At 39.6% G+C, this 21,833-nt stretch overlaps 1 protein-coding gene across 4 annotated transcripts in view; it reads right to left on the bottom strand.

The window, feature by feature from the left end:
• Nucleotides 1–21,833, bottom strand: part of LOC124594861 (glutaminyl-peptide cyclotransferase-like) — a 75,692-nt gene that overhangs the window by 6,439 nt on the left and 47,420 nt on the right. For all 4 annotated transcript variants that reach the window (XM_047133324.1, XM_047133328.1, XM_047133325.1 and 1 more), the window contains one exon: nt 13,188–13,343. In XM_047133324.1, coding sequence (XP_046989280.1) covers nt 13,188–13,343 — 156 coding nt within the window. The remainder of the gene's footprint in view (nt 1–13,187; nt 13,344–21,833) is intronic.

The following is a 21,833-nucleotide window of genomic DNA, read 5'->3' on the forward strand; positions in this document are numbered from 1 at the left end:
TCCATTATCCTCGTTTTGCTTTTGTTGATGTTCATCTTATATGTAGTAGAAATAAGTTGATAGAGGAGCAGGAGTGTAAGATCTGTGCCCTTCAGGTGCTATTACAACGTCTAAAGAAGGAACCAGGTAGGTTGAGGAGGGTGAAGGGTGGTGGGGAATGGGAACTGGAAATGGCAAGAAGGCAGCTACTAGGAGGTGGTATTCAGACAGTTACACTTTACGTATATGCAATAGATTTGACCACCTGTCAGAGTTGAGTGGAGAGAAGCCTCTTGTATCTGTAGATGTAGGGAGCATGCAGTAGACATCAGCAGTAAAGAGGCCTAGGTCAGCTGCAAAGTCTTAACAGAAAGAACAAGGTCACCTGCATTGTGAAGCCTAGCGCAGGGTTGGCTCAGGTGACTGACAGCATGGGGGAGCTATGTAGGAATTTTCGGACGAGGATCAGGTAGTGATAGTGGGTGGAGTGGGGAACAGTCTTGATAGGGACGAGGAATACGATGTAGGTGGTCATCTGGAAAAGATAGCTACTCCAATTGGTGGCTCTAATGTGCATTTCGTGCAACTGTTTCAGCGTCATGATGGGCCTCATCCTGATGCGACTGTTAGGTGTGTTAATATGGGGCTGGAGAAGGTGCTGATGGTAGAGGACATGGGTCACATTTAAGTGGTGCCAGTTGAGTCTATCAGTAGATCGGGTTTCACTAGGCATGGCCTGCACCTCCATAGGTATGGGTAGGGGAGACTGGCAAAGCTTATAGGTGACAGTGTGGTGGGTGGTGGTAGGATCACTCATGGAAAAATTTCTGTAGGAGTTGGTGTTAGAGCTGCATCTTTTCTGGATTGAAGTCAGCTGATAGGTATACCTGCTTAAAGGAAATCCCTCTAACAGGGCTCACCTTCAGTGGACATCATGTTTCCAAGTAGGGAAGGAACTAGCATATTTCATCAAAATATAAGAGGTTGCAGAGATAAAGTTAGTGAACTGCTTGTAGATGTTGACTCTGAAATTATTGGTATATCGGAGCACTACTTAAATAATTTGACAATTCAGAGGCCTCCCTTACCAGGATACAGATCAGCTGGCTGTTTTTCGAGGAGTTTCTTGCGGAGTGAGGGAGTGGCTATGTACGTAAAAAAAGGTATTCCATTTGAGTTCACAGACATATCATGGCAGTACTGCACTGGACAGATATTTCAATGGTGTGCAGGGGCAGTTGAATTTAGTGAAACTAAACTTCTAATTGTTGTTGTTTATAGGTCCCCTAACTCTGACTTCAGAGCATTTCTGCTCAAACTAGAGACGGTTCTTGACTCACTTTGTAGGAAGTACCAGAAATTAGTTGTATATGATGGTGCAAGAAAAAGGATGTTGATAGATCTCCTAAAATCATATGATCTGATGCAGACTGTTTTTTTTCCAACTAGGGTGCAGCCATAGACAATATTTTTACTCGTTCTTCATTACTAGATGGCCTTTCAGACCATGATGCACAAATTTTAACACCAAAAGGCCTTTGTACTCAAACAAATGTCACATATAATTACAATCTATGTAGGAAAGTTAATCCAACAGGAATAGAGTTTTTTAAACCTAGTCAAGGACCAAGAGAGCAGGATGTTTATAGTGCCGATAACATAGATGATAAATATAATGCTTTCCTTAAACACATTTCTCATGCTCTTTGAGAGTTGCTTTCCATTAGAACATTCAGAACGGGGTACTAGCAGTAAAAGGCAGCCCGAGTGGCTGACTAGTGGGATGAGAATATCATGTAGAACAAAGTGGGAATTGTATCAAAATGTTCAAAATCAAGCTACAGTAGCCCATTAAAAACAGTACTGTAAGGTGCTTAAAAATGTTATTAGGAAGGCACAGAGTATGTGGTATGCAAACAGAATAGCTAATTCACAGGATAAAATTAAAACCATACGATCAGTTGGGAAGGATGTGTCTGGTCAGCAGCACAAGGCCGACAATATGTCAGTTCATAGTAAAAATATTTCTGTTTCTGATAAATCAGATATATGTACAGTATTTAACAATCATTGTCTGAGCATTGCTGGTGAATTAAATAAAAAATTAGTTTCTACAGGGAATCATATAACTTTATTGGCAAATGCCTTTCAGAGATTGATGTCTCAAATACTCCTCTGTAATACAGTCAAGGGGGAGATTGAGTCAATAATTAAATCACTGATGACAAACTGTTGCCTCATCAGGAAAGAGGGAAGGAGAGGGAAAGACGAAAGGAAGTGGGTTTTAAGGGAGAGGGTAAGGAGTCATTCCAATCCCGGGAGCGGAAAGACTTACCTTAGGGGGAAAAAAGGACGGGTATACACTCGCACACACACACACATATCCATCCACACATATACAGACACAAGCAGACATTTAAATATGTCTGCTTGTGTCTGTATATGTGTGGATGGATATGTGTGTGTGTGCGCGAGTGTATACCCGTCCTTTTTTCCCCCTAAGGTAAGTCTTTCCGCTCCCGGGATTGGAATGACTCCTTACCCTCTCCCTTAAAACCCACTTCCTTTCGTCTTTCCCTCTCCTTCCCTCTTTCCTGATGAGGCAGCAGTTTGTTGCAAAAGCTTGAATTTTGTGTGTATGTTTGTGGTTGTTTGTGTGTCTGTCGACCTGCCAGCACTTTCATTTGGTAAGTCAAATCATCTTTGTTTTTATATATATATTCCTTATGTCATTTCTTGTTAACAATATTAGCTTATTCCCAAGAATAAGCTGCTTTCATTCAGTTAACACTTGGCAGAAATCAAACCTGCATTTGGATTGGACTTCCTTAACTCTTGTGCAGAAAGGTGTGCAGTATACTGCTGCACCTATTTTCAATAAACTACCACTCGAACTCAAAAATCTTAGCAGTATCCACACACTTTCAAATCAAAACTGAAGAGTTTCTTCATGGGTCACTACTCCTACTCTGTTGAGGAGTTCCTTGAAAAATTAAGCTTATTCTTGTTGTGTTGTTGATTGCGTTTACTTAAACTTACGACTTGACTTTTTCAGGTTCACAAACATTTTATTTTTATCTGTTATTACTTTTATGTTCCATAACCTTGGAGATTTGATCCTACGGAACTTGACGTAAAAAAAAATAAAAAAATAATACCACAAATGTCATTAACAGTTAGCAAAAAGTTTTAGTAATACACAATTAAGCACTTGTGACACAAACAACTAAAAGTACAAGAAATTACAATCCATTAAATTAAAAGAGCTTAATGAGACAATTATTTTAGTGTAGTCTGCTTATGGATATGAAGTATTTAATTAATTAATTAATGGAAAAGAAATTTGTAATGACTTACTGCAACAAATGTAATAACACTTAATCTGACTAAGCCACAGATAAGACCAAATGAAAGCACTTGTCAAGACAAGTTGATTGATCTACCCACATGTTTATTTATGCACTTAATTAGCTGATAAGAAACATTTGAACTAGTGCTTAATTAAAGTCTGCATAGATAATTATACAAAACAGATTGCATCGTGTGCTGGAGAATGCAACCACACATCATATGCAACATATAGATCGTAAATTTTCAGGGTTTAATTGATGATTTGGTTAATTAAATAATTTTTTCAACACTTTTCCCATAACTTCAATCCCATTATAGCTACATAACTTTGGATGACATTAGTAGAAAGAGCAGCTGATTTCCTATGACAATGATGTGCCACATATATGTATTCAGTACATGTCCAAGGTACAATTCACTAAGACTAAATACAGTCATATTTACACAAAAATTGTTTTTAAAATATTCATCCTAAAATGTATTATAATGTATCATTTTAATCAGCATCTTGGTGTGCACATTTTATATCATTAGTTTTAAGACAGCACATAAGTGTATTAAGTTGTAATTTGTACTGGTGAACAACTACACAAATTGCTTGTTACAATTAAGGGGAAAGCCAGATGTTATCTCTATAGAAGGCAGCCTTGGTTGGAATATGTTATTCGAGCACAGAGCTGGTTTGCTCTTTGAGTTAGGTTAGGTTAGGATTATTTCACAGAGTTAAACTTATATTTTTCAAGTTTCTTAATTCTGTGAACTTACAGATAGGTCAGTGGCACATTTACGAACAGTTTCCTTTAAATTTATAAACATTTTGCAACTCTATATGGGGGCTCGTGTCATATTCAGGTCAAAAATACAACAGCAATAGGTCATTCTTGACCAGTCCACTGCTGAATGTACATAATTCATTTACAAGTAGTGGCAATTTTTGTTTAATAATCACGTTGTCGGGGCACATCATTTGTACAGTATGTATCCAAACTAACAAACTTATTTTCCTGGTTTTGTATTTCAGTGAGATTTAATTTAATTGTCGTTGAGAGGGACAGACAGGAATCGTAGTGACTATGACCCCTATGATCATATTGAGAAACACCACTGGCCAACTTCAACAGAGCAGGCCAAACCAGTAGCCAGCAACTTAGTAACATCGATACACCAGAAAGACAGTCCAACTGCAGCATCAGCCTGCCAGTTAGTACACCTCCAAGATGGGTTGTTTTGGCATAAGTGGTTGGAAGCAGTGCTTTGGCAAAACAAGTAGACCCAAACCAACATACACATCCATATTTAGCTGAAGAGATCTCAGTCTGGCAGCATCATCTATAACGGGAGGTCTACGCCAGGCAACATTGTTAGCTACAAGCAGCCAATACACGACTTTCCCTCCGTCACCAAAAGGCTTACTGCTGGTTCGAAGTCCATCGCAATGGACCCAGTGGCTTACAGCCGATCAGTCACTGCTGGGCTCACTCCAACTGAAACTGATCTTCTGCCCTGGAGGGCAGCTGCTCGAGACCAGGGTGGTGCAGCTGTTTAACCATCTGTGACTGGGTTGACATAATGAAGCTGCACGCCTCCGCTCACAGTGGCAGACACCGCTGCTGAGGGCTGTCTTCCTCTACAAGAATCATGGCACGCCCTGCCTCGAGCTGCAGGGCCATGCCAAGACGGTAAATTTGCTGCCACAGACTCAACATCTCAGCATTCCTGCACAGCTACTGGCATCAAATAGTCCATTGCCCACTTGTTGCACCTCCGCCGCTGCACTCGCTGTCGTCAGAATGCACCCAGAGAGGCACTATCACTGCAGAGCATCACTATGAGTGATGTAGTTTGGTCTCCAATAAAATGTATGACTAATAATCACAATTACTCAGGCAACCATTGGTCATTATTCTGACAACCCACCAGCTCAACTCAACCCTGACACTGTTGTTGTTGTTGTTGTTGTTGTTGTTGTGGTCTTCAGTCCTGAGACTGGTTTGATGCAGCTCTCCATGTATACATATTATCCACCCTGGGCCTCTAGAACTACGACACAGACGAGCCAAAGACTTTATTCAGTGGTTGCATTGAAACTCCCAAGAAAAATGAGTATTATTTAAAATTATACCACCCTATTATAGTCTGCAACAAATGAACCACACTTTGTCATCTTCCCATTCTCCTTAATCTTCAAGGTCTGCCTCTGTCATTCGTAACATTATTCCATATTGTTTTCATTTTATTACCTGAATTGTCAATTAAAAATAACATGTTCTTTCTAAAAAATTTATTAATATTTTGTGTACCAATTATAGTGTGAAAGTGCTTCCACATCTTACTAACCTTTAAAGCTTTAGCTATTTTGAAGACATCTTTCTCTTGTTTTGGACACACACACACACACACACACACACATTCACTCACACAGAATAATTTTTTTCTCCTTGATTGGTATTTATTTATTCGATAAATGGTTTAAATAATTGAAAAGTAATCTATTGGGAAATGCTAAGAGTTGAGAAATTGTGTTCACTGTAAAGTCTAATAATGTTTTCTCACAATCTTTTTTTATTTGTTTTTCAGCAGAACATGGAGCAAGTAACATAATGAGACTGACTGTGCATAATCATCTAACAAAATTCTCATGCTAGCATAACTTCAAGGTAGTTATATGAATACATCATCTATCAATATTCTACAAACCTGAGGTACTGAAGTAAGGAATTTTTCTATTAATACTACTTTATAAGTGACTAATAGCATCTACAGACCACTTCTTTTTGTCACGCACATGTAACATCAGGGTGTATACGCGGACAAAGAAAAAAATTCCCGTGTTTCCTGGTTAAAAATACCCTTTCTCCTGGGGTGAAAATACACTTTTTCCGTGTTAAGTGACAGTATGCTTTTCCTCGGAACTGTAAAACTTATCAAACCATTGAATTGTTACGGTTCTACACCAGTGTAGAATTTCCCGGCACTTTACAAAACGAAACTTTGGGGAAAAAAAACACGTTTTCGAGAGATCTGTGATGTGCAGCAACATGTAGGCTGCATTTTCGTATGACGAAAGTATAAATTCGAATTCCACGAAACACCACATGTTACTACCCGAAGCAATGAAATCGAGATTGCGATGTGCAGCCAGTCATAGCTCATGTCACGTGATCTCGCCAGTCGATGACGGCGGATATTCAGAGCATAGGACACGTCATGTAGTCAGCCAATAGCAACATCATTTTTAAGTAGCGCGACCACACAAATAGGAAAAGTTAATGGTTTAAATTGATATACATGGTGTTGTTACAAGAAAAGCAAAGATTTCACGTATAATATTGGTCTTTCAGATTAATGAGCTGCAAGAGAACCTAAGTTTTCACATATAATTTTGATCTTTTTTGACATCATGCAAATGAGCCAGTAAAATTTTTAATAACAACATAAATGTCTGATCACCTGGGCTCGAAATTCTTCTAATAGTCGTCCACAAAGAGTTGATTCTTAATGAGAGTCAAATGCTCTGTGATTTAAGAAATTCATTGTACATTCTCGCACATAGTTCATCTTGCGTAAAAGCAAATTTGCTTTGAAAGTAACACTTTTCAAACCACCATTCGCAACATTTTCCAACAACTGTTAGAAATAGGTTCATTTCAGCAGTTGCCACAGAGCGCCAGATAAAAGGCGCCACCGTGCTTACGCAGCTACGACGCCGCACGAAGCCCATATGTTAGTACACAACAGAGGATACTCTAAGAGCATCGGAATTTCGTGAACCATACTAAAATGCACCATTCGGCTTAAAGTACACATTTGTACGTCCAGATTCGGATGTAAATTTTCTTGGATTACCAATACTGCATTATCATGTTAGGTATTTTATTATGGCATAATGCCATACGTGCTAGAAAATGAAAATGTGCACGTGAAATGCAACGAACAGTTGAAACTAGCCAATGGTGTGGAATTAAACAATTCATTTCAAATATGGCCTGCCTCAGCAGAAATGGAGACTGCCCACCTCCCCACTACAATGCAAACTACTCTGTGTGCAAGTCCCGGATCTACGATATTTCCGAACCGGGGCAATACTAGATAGCGGCTCCCCCTCCCCCTCTCCAGCGTTTGAGGTACAACGCCACAAATTAAACAGACTTTTCAAAAAATGTTCATTTTGTAGCGCACATCTTTCTGAAGAGTCTGATACATAAAACATATGTCTAGGAAGAAATGTAAGACATGTTATTTGGTCTTAAGTGTGCCAAAGTGCAGAGCCACGCATCATCGCACATCACTGTATTTTGCTCTGTAATGGATGCCATCAAACTATATTCAGGACATTATAGACATTAAAATGTCCTGTGGTGCCTCACCTGGTTCCAGTCAGTCGTTTTAACATCCCCCCCCCCCTTTTTTTTTTTTTAACACACCCCTTGCAATTAATAGTGGATGGGATTACTTGTAACCGGGAGAACAAGAACTCTTCAGAAAATCTGCGCTCTTTATTGCCTATTAGCTAATAACTTGCTGTTATGTGTGAGAAAATTAAACATAGGATACATAAAACCACTAAAGACAAGACACAAACAAGACTACTCATTTCTTCAATCCAAAGTCCTAGCAAATTGTTCTCTCTAATATTGCTACAGCTTTACATGGTGTGCTTTTCTTTCTGTGAAGGAACTATTACACCAAAGTTTGTCAAACGTTTTGCAACACGAAAAAATGAAATGTCATTGTCTAATACTGAAAAAGCTGTTAATAAAATTAGTACCCAAGACTGGTGTGGTTTCTCGAGCTGATAACGTGTATTTTGTCACTGTGTGCTAGATAAAACAAAATAGACCTGTCTAATATTGCACAAGTTGTAATAGACACCAAATAAATGAGACTCTTTTGGAACAAATGGTCATTTTTATGATACGACAGAATATAATTCACGAAGTACGAATATCAAATGCCTATTACGCCTACTACAAGCAAAAAGCTTTCTGTTAGGAAATAGTTTCACATTTCACTCATAGGCTCCAGCTTCTCAAGCTTGAGATTGAAAAGTAGTAGTATAAAATTTTTATACAAATTTGGAAGCGTCATATTCGTCTATAATTTGTGTGATGTCCCCGTTTCTTCTCCTTCCTCGTTCTAATAAACAATCTTGTCATCACTAATTCTGTAACTATTCCTGCCAGTGTCAAAACTTATTCTTTGGTTAACTTCACTAACCCTCCCACAATCACAGGTTTAGTTACCCAGCATTTATTCTCCGGTTAGGCGTCATTACGTGTTCGTACAACGCCTTTTCCACGATACTCCCAGAATAGAACTTAAGCGCCTACTAGATGGGGAATGTACAACTGGCCCTCACTAGTGTACAGTCTGGCTGAAAACTTTCTGTCCAAATTTCATTTTCTTGCATACACTGAGAAGATAATATGTAATCTTCCTACCTGTTATTAGTCATTTATTTCCACTCTGGCTGTTTGAATCTATGGCTTTGGCTAGTAATTATAACAATGCTGATCATTCCAGACCCAGTCAACCACATAAACAGCAATTGGCATTCGCCTGTTTGGCATTATTCCGCTCAGCTCGTATAGTCCCGTCACCTTTTGTCCACTGAAAAGTTTACTTTTAGATGTGACGAGGATTGCCCTGGCAGAGACATCATGTACACTGTGCACGCATTCAAAAATCAACTTAGAATGTGCAAAAACTAACAGGGATGCGTTTCAAAATCATATGAATAAACAATAGACCAACGTGTGCTGGATGCTGGGTGCTTCGTGAAACAAGTTTGCCGCCCGGAGCAGATATCCCGGTTTTTCCTCCACCCCTTAGATCCGAGCCTGATGCACATACGTGAAGCTGGTAGCTTCGGCGCGCCAGTAAAATTTTTACGGGTAGCATCTAGCCACTTGATGTTACTGTTTATACAGCTAACAGCAACATTTATGTAGCCAGAAGCAGGAAAAGGTACTACAAATATGTGACTCAACTGCGCATGCGCATGAGTCCGCTCGCAACTGCTCAAACAAATACAAACAGTTGTAACATCACACTCATCGGAGGCCACTTATTGTTCTGAAGCATTGCAAAGTGCTCTTAAAGCCTTTGACACTTTTTGCTCTTGGAAGACGCTTGTATGAGCACTGCTTTGTCATTTTGTATATGATGCATTTCGTTTGCAACTTAAGTCTTATTTTCGTCTTTCTTCTCTCGTTCATGTTTTATTGCTGCAGTATTATTCTGCAGTACTGGGATACAGTAACATTCTTTGTTAGAATATTGGTTCTTACCAGTCAAAAATTACAAAAATCTAACTGAAAACTAAAACAATGAAAATTCCTGGAATTCGAAAAAATTCCCAGTTTTTTCCCCGATTTTCTCACGGATGAAAAAATTCCCGAGTTCTTCCCGAATCTCCCAGTTGTCCCGGGTCGTATGCACCCTGAACATATTTACACCTTCACCATCACCAGAAATGGGGGTAAACAAGTGTTACCATTGCCATGAACAGTTCAGATTTTATGGTGTGGGGTTTGTACACTGTGAAACTAAGGTTGTCCTCAACCCAAAGGCTGGTCTGAAAATCAGTGCGTTGCTAGGTATCATCCTATGGAAAAATGGTATGCCTGTGTCTTCCTCCAACCTTCGAACTTGCTTACTCCGCCATTTATAGGCGGCTAGTTTAACATGCTGCAAACCATGCTGTCAACTAGTGTTTTCCACATACAAAAAATCACTGTCTGGGAGCAAAAGCTGCAATTACTGACAGAAAGGATCCTATGACAGATAGAGGAATCAACTCTATAAGTTTGGATTTGTGATCTCACACCTACCTGCACTTATATACTGTAATATAATTGTTAAATTTTCCAGTATTAACTCACAAGTACATGAAACAAACATTAAACTCAGTCTTTAAGCAGAATATGTGGTGTCACCGCCAGACACCACACTTGCTAGGTGGTAGCTTTTAAATCGGCTGCGGTCCGCTAGTATATGTCGGACCCGCGAGTCGCCACTATGAGTGATTGCAGACCGAGCGCCGCCACACGGCAGGTCTAGAGAGACTTACTAGCACTCGCCCCAGTTGTACAGCCGACGTTGCTAGGAAAGGTTCACTGAGAATTACGCTCTCCTTTGCCGAGACGATAGTTAGCATAGCCTTCAGCTAAGTCAATTGCTACGACCCAGCAAGGCGCCATTTATCCTTTGCTATGTATCTAATGAAGCATGTACAGTAACAAGACCAATGTTCACCAATTGTGGATTAAAGTTAAGTATTCCAGCAGCTACGTACTTTTCTTTATAGCATTCATTACGTATCCTGTTTCAGACCTCACGCCAGCCTGCGTGAGTTTAAGCGCATGTCTTTCGGTTACCCGTCACTGTGGATTGGCTGTCTTGCCAGTCCACAACAGAATACAAATGGCAATGAACAGTTTTGACAAAAAGTTTTCCTTAGTTTCCACTAATTAATATTCTGATGAGGGAAGTTTGTCACCAATCAGATTACATCTCTAAGTTGTCATTCTCTGCCAGTTTATTTTAATATTATCTGTTTGGACTGAATTTTTAAAAAGATTTTACATGACATAATGAATCTTATGGATTTGCCCTAGTATGATGGCAGGCTTCCTTATATTTCCTCCTAATTTGTCTTTGTCATTGCTATTCTGGTGTAAGCCATCTCCAAAGAGCACCCGCCAGAACAATAATAATAGAAGATCTCTCAGCCATGCAAGGAAGTGCACTAAGTTGTGTAATCATAACACACAATCCCCCCCCCCCCCCCCCCAGTCCAAGCTTCCATTTCACGATTTACCACATGTAACTTCCCTGTCCGCAACAGAAGGAGTTGCAGGTGCTGTATTCCTATTGCAATCCCCTGCTGCCACTTCCTCCCCTAACTATATAGCTGATAGTGTATGTGTGAAGATGTGTTCCGTTTGCTTCTTTGTCTGCACTGAGAACTGACATTTTCTAAATACTTAGCTACAACTTTAACCTTTTTTATGTGCCTGTCTACCGGTCAATGCCTTAACTACACAGCGAGTGGATGTATCTACATTCTTCCCACTGTTTTTATTCCACTCAGGAGTTATCAGTATCATATTATCTCAATGTGTGGCATTTCGGTGTTTGTACGAGTTCTTGAAAACTGGAAACATGCATATTCCTTGGTGAAAGGAAATCAGAAGATGTAATTCAGTATTTTAGTATTACACGGTCAAGTGACATTAATGTGATCACCATCTAGGTTTGATGTCAACGTGCAGTAACCACTCACATAAGGCAGGCGGCAGCACTAACAGTACAGGGTATACAAAGCTTGTCAAGGGGACACAGAAAACAGTGTTGTCGTTATTGTAATGCAGAAATGGAGTGATTTATCTGATGTCCAAAAGCGCATGATCATTGGCTTTTGGGCCAAGGATAGAAACATTTTCAAAATGCCCAAGTGTGTACATTTTCACATGCCACTGTGGTTAAAGTATAGAGGGCACGACACAACCAGCACTGAGGTAACTACGGTGCACCACGGGCCACAGGTGACAGGGGTGAACAATGGCTGCGGAGATGTGTGCGGGCGAACAGTCGTGCAACTGACCACCGAGATGAACTGAGGGACTGCCAACAGCCTCTCCTCAATGACCATTCAGCAAACATTGCAGCGTACGGGCCTCCACAGCAGGCGCCCGGTTCACGCACCCGTGCCGAAACCTGTTCGTCGGTGATGAAGGTTGGAATTTGCACGCCACTACTGCAACTGGATGTTCACAGACTGGAGACAGGTGACCTTTTCCGATGTATAGTGTCTTATGGTTCATCCGATTGATGGTGCGGATGGCATGAAACATCTGAAAGCAAAGAGTCCAGGCCGGAGGAGGGACAGTTATGGTCTGGGGAAAGTTTTCCTGGCATTTCCTGTAAGATTTCATCATTCTGGAAGGCACAGTCGATCAACACAAGTATGCATCTATCCTCAGGGATGATGTCCATCCCTCAGCATATCGTATCTACCAGCAGGACAAAGCAATATGTCACACAGCTTGCAGTGTACGTGCAAAGTTCGAAGATCACCCTGGATGAGTTTACCGTTCTCCCTTTGCCATTTGCGATTTGCGAAGTCAGTCAAGAATCTGTGGGACCTCTTCAGTCAGGCTGTTCGCACAATGGATCCTCAACTGAGAAACTTAGCACACTTGGCGACTGTGCTGGAGTCGGCACCACTCCACGTAGTCACATTATTGTGACTGGACAGTGTAATGTGTTCTCCAGCATTTTATTGCCAGTGTGATCACTGTGTGAGAGCACAGGTGACTTCAATCAGGTTATTGAGTTTACAAAAGATAAAAGTTTTGGGAATTGTCCACCATATTAGCAGACAGACTTACTTTTGAATTCACGGAATGATTCTTTATTTTTGTTACACTTTCTTTTGCCTTTTTTTTTGGCTGTTTAAATCTGAGATAAAGCTCTCTCTGATTTTGTAGCAACTTTTTGGCGAGGTTACTCAACTGGAGTGGGGTCTTCGCATGTAACTGTCTAAAGCATATATTTTGAATTTTAAATTTTTTTTTTCTTTCATAAAATACAGAAATACAATTGTGAGCCATTTCCACCAATGCCTAATTAAGCACAGTAGTGTTCAAATGTACCTGCAGCTCGAAGAACAGTTGGTTTTGACTATTTATGACTTATTCAATAAGTGACAAATGTCAGCAGGTGCTGCCAGAATTATATTCTCATAAGATAAAAAAAGAAAGTATTGAACTGGACTGCCGTACCAAAGCGTATCAAGAGAAATTTTTATAAAACTGTAATCTGAAAAAATATATACGATTAGGATTACTCACAATTCTGTCCAGTTCTTTTGCACCACTTTTCCTTGGAGACCGTGTCTGTTCCCACTTTTGTGCCAAATGCCTTGCCCCATAAATTGAATCTGTAGGGCTCCAGTGACGGAAAGCTTCTTCTCCATCAAAGAAAATAAACATCAGACTCATGTCTTCCTAAATTACAAACAAAAAGAAAACTGTAAGTTACTTGCACATAAACTGATAAGAAAAAGTAATGTTGCATATCATAAATACATACATTTAATCAAACTTGCAGTAGTTAAAAGTTAATTTTATGTATGTTCACCCTACACTGCTGACACTACTTTGGATGGATTCAATCAGCTTAGTGAACAGTTCCTATAGAATATTCCTTAGGTAAAGCTATACTCAGCTAAGAGTGGCAATGGGGATGTTGATATAAATGGAAACCATCTATTGTGTCATGGACAGGCACATTAAAAATGATTCAAGAGGAGCACACTGGCCGTGACATTTGAGTTCTACACTCAACATACTACACGTTGATAAACTGACCTCATAATGATGCACTATCAACCACAAAAAGAAGAAAACTACCAATAGCACTACCATATAACAAAACAGTAGTTGTAGGGATCTCTCACATGTACCTTTAACCCCACAAGGAAACCATTTTGGGTACACGGACGTCAGAACACCTGTTAATGCCTTCAGTCAGTCCACCACCACTGTATTTTGGTGTTTTGCAGATTTATAGCTTATTTCATATTTCAGACCCACTAAAAATGTAACTACAGAGGTTTTCCTGCATTACACATTTGGGAACAGTGTAGTACTCCTATTAATATGCTCTAATCTAAAATGTTCTCCTATTCAATGTCTTTCTATTAATTGCATAAAACATGGTGGGCCAATATGCACAGAGTTTATCCTTGATTGAAACAAACCGTCAGTTTGAGAAAGAAATCAAACAGCATAATCCTGACACATTGGATCAGTGAACACAGCTGTTGGTTAAAAATTTACAGCAATCAGCAGAAATATTATTTCCACCTAATTTCATCTCGGTAAATGTGAAATGCAAACTATCTTTAGTGCATCAAAATATTCGAGGGCTTAGAAGTAAAATTAATGAACTACTTATGTGCATTGATGAATTAGAGTCATCGAACCCAGTTGATATAATTTGCCCCTCTGAATATCATGTGACCACTGGTATAGACATGTTAAACCTTACTGAATTTAAAGTTAGCCTCTTACTTCTGCAGACAAAATATGAAGAAAGGAGGAGTTGCCACATTTGTTAAAAACAGTTTTAAATTTAAGAATATTGACATTAATAAATTTTGCTAAGAGCAGCACTTAGAAGCATGTGCAACAGAGATAGGATTTCATAATATGTCCTTTATAATAATAGCCATATACAGACCATCTTCAGGAAATTTCAACCTGTCTATAAATGGTCTTGATGATTTATTATCTCATCTAAAATTAAAAAAAAACAAAGAACTAGTGGTTGCTGGTGATTTTAATATAGATATCCTGAAAAACACTGTCAGTGAACAGTTACTGAAATCAGTTACATTGTCATTCAATTTAATTTATACTGTAAATTTCCCAACTATGGTATACAAATGTTCTAAGACTGCCATTGATAATATCTTTATAGACAATTCTAGGCAACAAAGCCTCATTACAGAACCAGTAGTAAATCGGCTGTCTGACCATGACATGCAACACCTAACATTAAAGTTTGAAAATTGTCAGGGTAAAACATCTATCAGAACTGAGTACAGAAGGCCAATAAAACAGTCAAAAACTGAGAAGTTTAGGAGATTGCTCAAAGAAATTAATTGGATGGATGTTTACAGCATCTAAGACACAAATGGAAAATACAAAACATTCATTAATAAAGTTAGCACCTTATTTGAAAATTGTTTCCCCTGAAGGTAACTTAAATTAAGCAGGAGTCTAATAAGAAACCATGGATCACACAAGGGATAAAGATATCATGCGAGACAAAAAGGAAACTCTATCTGCTATGTAGGGACACCTTCGATACTAGCATTATAGCTCATTACAAAAATTACCGCAAAATATAGAAGAAGGTTATCCAGAAATCTAAACACCTGCATTATGAGAAGAAGATAAATACATCCAGCAATAAAATAAAAACAATATGGGATATAGTTAAGTCAGAGACAGGTAGGACCAGAAATTGGGAGGAACAAATAGCTCTAAAAATAAATGAAACCCTGGTAACAAACACGTTGTGTTGCAAACTATTTAAACAAGTATTTTGTCTCTGTTACTGATAGCATGGGGTTGTCAGGTTCAGTAAATAATGCAATGGAATATCTGAGACCAGTCAAGCAATCTCAGTAAATGGAACTGACACTTACTTCACTCAAAGAAATAGAATCCATCATAAAGTCCTTGAAATCAAGCATTCTATTGGTTATGATAACATATAAACAAAGTTATAAAAGAGTGTTCATGTGAGCTTAGACATATCTTAAGTTATTTGTGTACTCAATCACTTACCACAGGAACATTCCCAGACTGGCTTAAATATGCTGAAGTTATACCTCTCCACAAGAAAGGGGACAAAGAAATGTCGTCAAATTACCAACCAATCTCACTTTTACCAGCTTCTTCAAAAATCTTTGGAAAGGTTATGTTCAAGCATCTACTTAAGCATCTTTGTGAAAATACACTACTGGCCATTAAAATTGCTACACCACGAAGATGACGTGCTACAGGCGCAAAATTTAACCGACAGGAAGACGATGTTGTGATATGCAAATGATTAGCTTTTCAGAGCATTCACACAAGGCTGGAGCCGGTGGCGACATCTACAACGTGCTGACATGAGGAAAGTTTCCAACTGATTTCTCATACACAAACAGCAGTTGACCGACTTTGCCTGGTGAAACATTGTTGTGATGCCTCATGTAAGGAGGAGAAATGTGTACCATCACGTTTCCGACTTTGATAAAGGTCGGATTGTATCCTATCGCGATTGCGGTTTATCGTATCGCGACATTGCTGCTCACGTTGGTCGAGATCCAATGACTGTTAGCAGAATATGGAATCAGTGGGTTCAGGAGGGTAATATGAAACGCCGTGCTGGATCCCAACGGCCTCGTATCACTAGCAGTCGAGATGAAAGGCATCTTATCTGCATGGCTGTAACGGATCCTGCAGCCACATCTCGATCCCTGAGTCAACAGATGGGGATGTTTGCAAGACAACAACCATCTGTACGAACAGTTCGATGACATTTGTAGCAGTGTGGACTATCAGCTCGGAGACCATGGCTGGGGTTACCCTTGACGCTGCATCACAGACAGGAGCGCCTGCAATTGTGTACTCAACGACAAACTTGGGTGCACAAATGGCACAACATCATTTTTTCGGGTGAATCCAGGTTCTGTTTACACCATCACGATGGTCGCATCTGTGTTTGGCAACATCGTGGTGAGTGCACATTGGAAGCGTGTATTCGTCATCGCCATACTGGTGTATCACCCGGCATGATGGTATAAGGTGCCATTGCTTACACGTCTTGGTCACCTCTTGTTCGCATTGACGGTACTTTGAACAGTGGATGTTACATTTCAGATGTGTTACGACCCGTGGCTCTACCCTTCATTCAATCCCTGTGAAACCCTACATTTCAGCAGGATAATGCACGGCCACATGTTGCATGTCCTGTACGGGCCTTTCTGGATACAGATAATGTTCGACTGCTGCCCTGGCCAGCACATTCTCCAGATCTCTCACCAACTGAAAACGTCTGGCCAATAGTGGCCGAGCAACTGGCTCATCACAATGCGCCAGTCACTACTCTTGATGAACTGTGGTATCGTGTTGAAGCTGCATGGGCAGCTGTACCTGTTCGCGCCATCCAAGCTCTGTTTGACTCAATGCCCAGGCGTATGAAGGCCGTTATTACGGCCAGAGTTGGTTGTTCTGGGTACTGATTTCTCAGGATCTATGCACCCAAATTGCGTGAAAATGTAATCACATGTCAGTTCTAGTATAATATATCTGTCCAATGAATACCCGTTTTCATCTGCTTTTCTTCTTAGTGTAGCAATTTTAATGGCCAGTAGTGTAACATACTGTCAAAGTCACAGTTTGGGTTTCTTACGGGTTCTGATATTGAGAAGGCTATTTACACTTACAGTGAAAATGTCCTTAATTCATTAGACAACAAATTAGAGGCAACAGGCATATTCTGTGACCTGTCAAGGACTTTTGACTGTGTGAATCACAGCATTCTTTTAAGTAAATTAAAATATTATGGCATCACTGGTAGTGCTGCAAAGTGGTTTCAGTCATATCTTACTAATACAAAACAAAGGGTGTCATTACGTAACACTTGAGCGGTAGGCAATCAGACATCATTTGACTGGGAAGAAATTAGATGTGGTGTTCCCAAGATTCCATACTAGGTCCACTACTCTTTTTTGTGTATATTAATAACCTGTCATCTGTTACATTACCAGATGCCAAGTTTGTCTTATTTGCAGATGACACAAACATTGCAATAAATAGTAAATCAAATATAAATTTAGAAAGGGCAGCTAATCAAATTTTTACTGACATTAATAAGTGGTTCATAGCCAATTCACTGTCATTAAACTTTAAAAAGGCCCTTATATGCAGTACAGGACTTCCAAGAGTTTTCCTTGTAGTGCGTGTATAAAATATGACGACATGGAAATAACAGTTGAGAGTGTAAAATTCTTGGGATTACAACTAGATAATAAATTCAGTTGGGAGCAACATACTAACGAACTGCTAAAGTGCCTACACAAGTCTGTGTTTGCAATGTGAATGATGTCAGACATAGAAGATATAAATATAAAAATACTGGCATATTTTGCTTATTTTCACTCCATTATGTCATATTGTATCATATTTTGGGGAACTCCACAAACCGAGAAAACATTTTTTAGAGTACAGTAAGAGTAATGTGCAGTGTAAATCCAAGAACATCATGTCGAAACCTATTCAAAGAATTGGGCATACTAACCACAGCTTCTAAGTATATTTATTCCTTAATGAAGCTTGTTGTAAATAATACATCCCTTTTTCCTACTAACTGCTTAGTACACAGTATCAATACTAGGAATAAGAACAATATATATAAAGATTTAAAATCACTTACTCTTGCCCAGAAAGGTGTCCAGTATTCAGCAACATGTACTTTCAATAAGTTACCAGCAACCATTGAGAGTTTAGTTTCAGACAAGGCACAATTTAAACATAATTTATTTTTGTGGCCAATTCCTTCTATTCCATCCATGAATTTCTCAACATCTGCAGTAGACCATTTTAATGAAAATTTATTGTACTTTAATTTTTGACAATACTTGGTTGTAACAGCGAAGTAACTATGTACTGTGTGAAAGATGGATGTATGGAAATCAGATGTAAGTTTTAAGTCTGTAAATAGTGGAAGTTTGATTTTAAATCTTGTACATAACTGTTCTTAACTGAGGATCACTGAAGTGAATAATTTACTTTAATTTTTGATAATACTTGGTTGTAATAGCCAACTAACTAGCTACTGTGTGAATGATAGATTAAATGAAAGCAGATGTAAGTATTAAACCTGTAAATACTAGAAGGTTTTTTTGTCTTATTGAACATCCATGAGGACCATTTCATTTAGGATCTGTCTCAGGGATATTACAATGTCCCCCCTACCACCTTCTCTTTCTTTTTGATAATATATTTTCTTATTTTATGATATGTTCTACACTCTTGACAATCACTTCACTAGGATCTATCAAACAAGACATCCATCCAATCTAACCTAGTCTTTTTTCTTCATAGCTTATGGCAAGGGGGTGGGCATGGATTGGATAGACGGGGTAAAGGGACCAAACTACAAACTCATCAGTCCTTCTATCCTACACGTCAAGCCAGGAAGTGTCCTCAGAGAGAAAGAACACTAAGAACAAATTCTGATGAACACGGTTGTAACAGAGACTCAATAAAAATGATACGAGCAAGTAGAATTGAGAGAGGGATAAGAGGGTAAAGGTGGGTGAGCTGCTCCACAGACAAGTTATAAAATCTCAGCAAAGAGAACAGGAACGACAACAATGACAGTAAATCAACAATGGATGTAACAGAATAAGAATAATTAAAAAGGTGTGAAGGGCAGGAGCCAGGCTGAACCAACGAACAAGGTCAGCCATAGGCCCCCAGCTCGGAGTAAGTGATGGGGGATCCTCCAATTCCTCCAGTGGTCGACGAGACCAATGTGCCCTACTTCACAGAGAAGAGCAGAAACCACATTCACAGGTAAAACATAAAACCAGATCAGCTGCTTTGACACCTTCTGCTAGTACCCAAGGTAGTGCATCAGCAAGCTTAAGATATTGTCATAAGGTGACCAAATCAGGGATGTGGACCACAGTCAGAAAGGCATCACACAAGCTGTGGGGCGGATCCTTACATTGTAGGATGTGGTCAAGAGTCAGTCAAGTGAAGCCAACAGAATGGTGCATTCCCTCTGAGAAGCACAAAGGGAAGACTGCCACATGGCTGTGATCCCCTTTATTGGTTGCAGTTTGTTGGGAGAAACCAGAGTACACCAAACCATGTTCAAAGCCACCAACAACTGATAGCACAGAGTCAATTGAAGGTCTGATTCCAATATCCCCCACCTCCAAAGTCGGCAATATGTAGGTAACTTTGACAACTAGTCAGCATGTTCATTCCAACATGAACTTCAGTCCAGACACAGACGACCGTCCATCCAACTTACTGGAGGTCAGAGAGGTCATCCTGGATAGTTACAACCAATGACCAATGAGTGAAGAGAGCAGCACTGATTGATAGCCTGAAGATCACTCAAAGAGTCATTGCAATTTAAGAACGTCTCACCGGTGCACGAATTAACGTAACTGAGGGCTTGAGCAGTGGCCACCAATTCTGCAATGAATACATTGCATCCATTTGGCAAGGAGCGTAGTTCAATGCACTTTGCATGTTGTTGTTGTTGTTGTGGTCTTCAGTCCTGAGACTGGTTTGATGCAGCTCTCCATGCTACACTATCCTGTGCAAGCTGCTTCATCTCCCAGTACCTACTGCAACCTACATCCTTCTGAATCTGCTTAGTGTATTCATCTCTTGGTCTCCCTCTACGATTTTTACCCTCCACGCTGCCCTCCAATACTAAATTGGTGATCCCTTGATGCCTCAGAACATGTCCTACCAACCGATCCCTTCTTCTGGTCAAGTTGTGCCACAAACTTCTCTTCTCCTCAATTCTATTCAATACTTCCTCATTAGTTATGTGATCTACCCATCTAATCTTCAGCATTCTTCTGTAGCACCACATTTCAAAAGCTTCTATTCTCTTCTTGTCCAAACTATTTATCGTCCAATGTTCACTTCCATACAAGGCTACACTCCATACAAATACTTTCAGAAATGACTTCCTGACACTTAAATCTATACTCGATGTTAACAAATTTCTCTTCTTCAGAAATGCTTTCCTTGCCATTGCCAGTCTACATTTTATATCCTCTCTACTTCGACCATCATCAGTTATTTTGCTCCCCAAATAGCAAAACTCCTTTACTACTTTAAGTATCTCATTTCCTAATCTAATTTCCTCAGCATCACCTGACTTAATTCAACTACATTCCATTATCCTCATTTTGCTTTTGTTGATGTTCATCTTATATCCTTCTTTCAAGACACTATCCATTCCGTTCAACTGCTCTTCCAAGTCCTTTGCTGTCTCTGACAGAATTACAATGTCATCGGCGAGCCTCAAAGTTTTTATTTCTTCTCCATGAATTTTAATACCTACTCCGAATTTTTCTTTTGTTTCCTTTACTGCTTGCTCAATATACAGATTGAATAACATCGGGGAGAGGCTACAACCCTGTCTCACTCCTTTCCCAACCACTGCTTCCCTTTCATGCCCCTCCACTCTTATAACTGCCATCTGGTTTCTGTACAAATTGTAAATAGCCTTTCGCTCCCTGTATTTTACCCCTGCCACCTTCAGAATTTGAAAGAGAGTATTCCAGTTAACATTGTCAAAAGCTTTCTCTAAGTCTACAAATGCCAGAAACATAGGTTTCCCTTTTTTTAATCTTTCTTCTAAGATAAGTCGTAAGGTTAGTATTGCCTCACGTGTTCCAACATTTCTACGGAATCCAAACTGATCTTCCCCGAGGTCCGCTTCTACCAGTTTTTCCATTCGTCTGTAAAGAATTCGCGTTAGTATTTTGCAGCTGTGACTTATTAAACTGATAGTTCGGTAATTTTCACATCTGTCAACACCTGCTTTCTTTGGGATTGGAATTATTATATTCTTCTTGAAGTCTGAGGGTATTTTGCCTGTCTCATACATCTTGCTCACCAGATGGTAGAGTTTTGTCAGGACTGGCTCTCCCAAGGCTGTCAGTAGTTCTAATGGAATGTTGTCTACTCCAGGGGCCTTGTTTCGACTCAGGTCTTTCAGTGCTCTGTCAAACTCTTCACGCAGTATCGTATCTCCCATTTTATCCTCATCTACATCCTCTTCCATTTCCATAATATTGTCCTCAAGTACATCGCCCTTGTATAGACCCTCTATATACTCCTTCCACCTTCCTGCTTTCCCTTCTTTGCTTAGAACTGGGTTTCTATCTGAGCTCTTGA

Source organism: Schistocerca americana, chromosome 2 (assembly GCF_021461395.2).
Source record: "Schistocerca americana isolate TAMUIC-IGC-003095 chromosome 2, iqSchAmer2.1, whole genome shotgun sequence".
In the NCBI taxonomy this organism is placed as follows: Eukaryota; Metazoa; Arthropoda; class Insecta; order Orthoptera; family Acrididae; genus Schistocerca; species Schistocerca americana.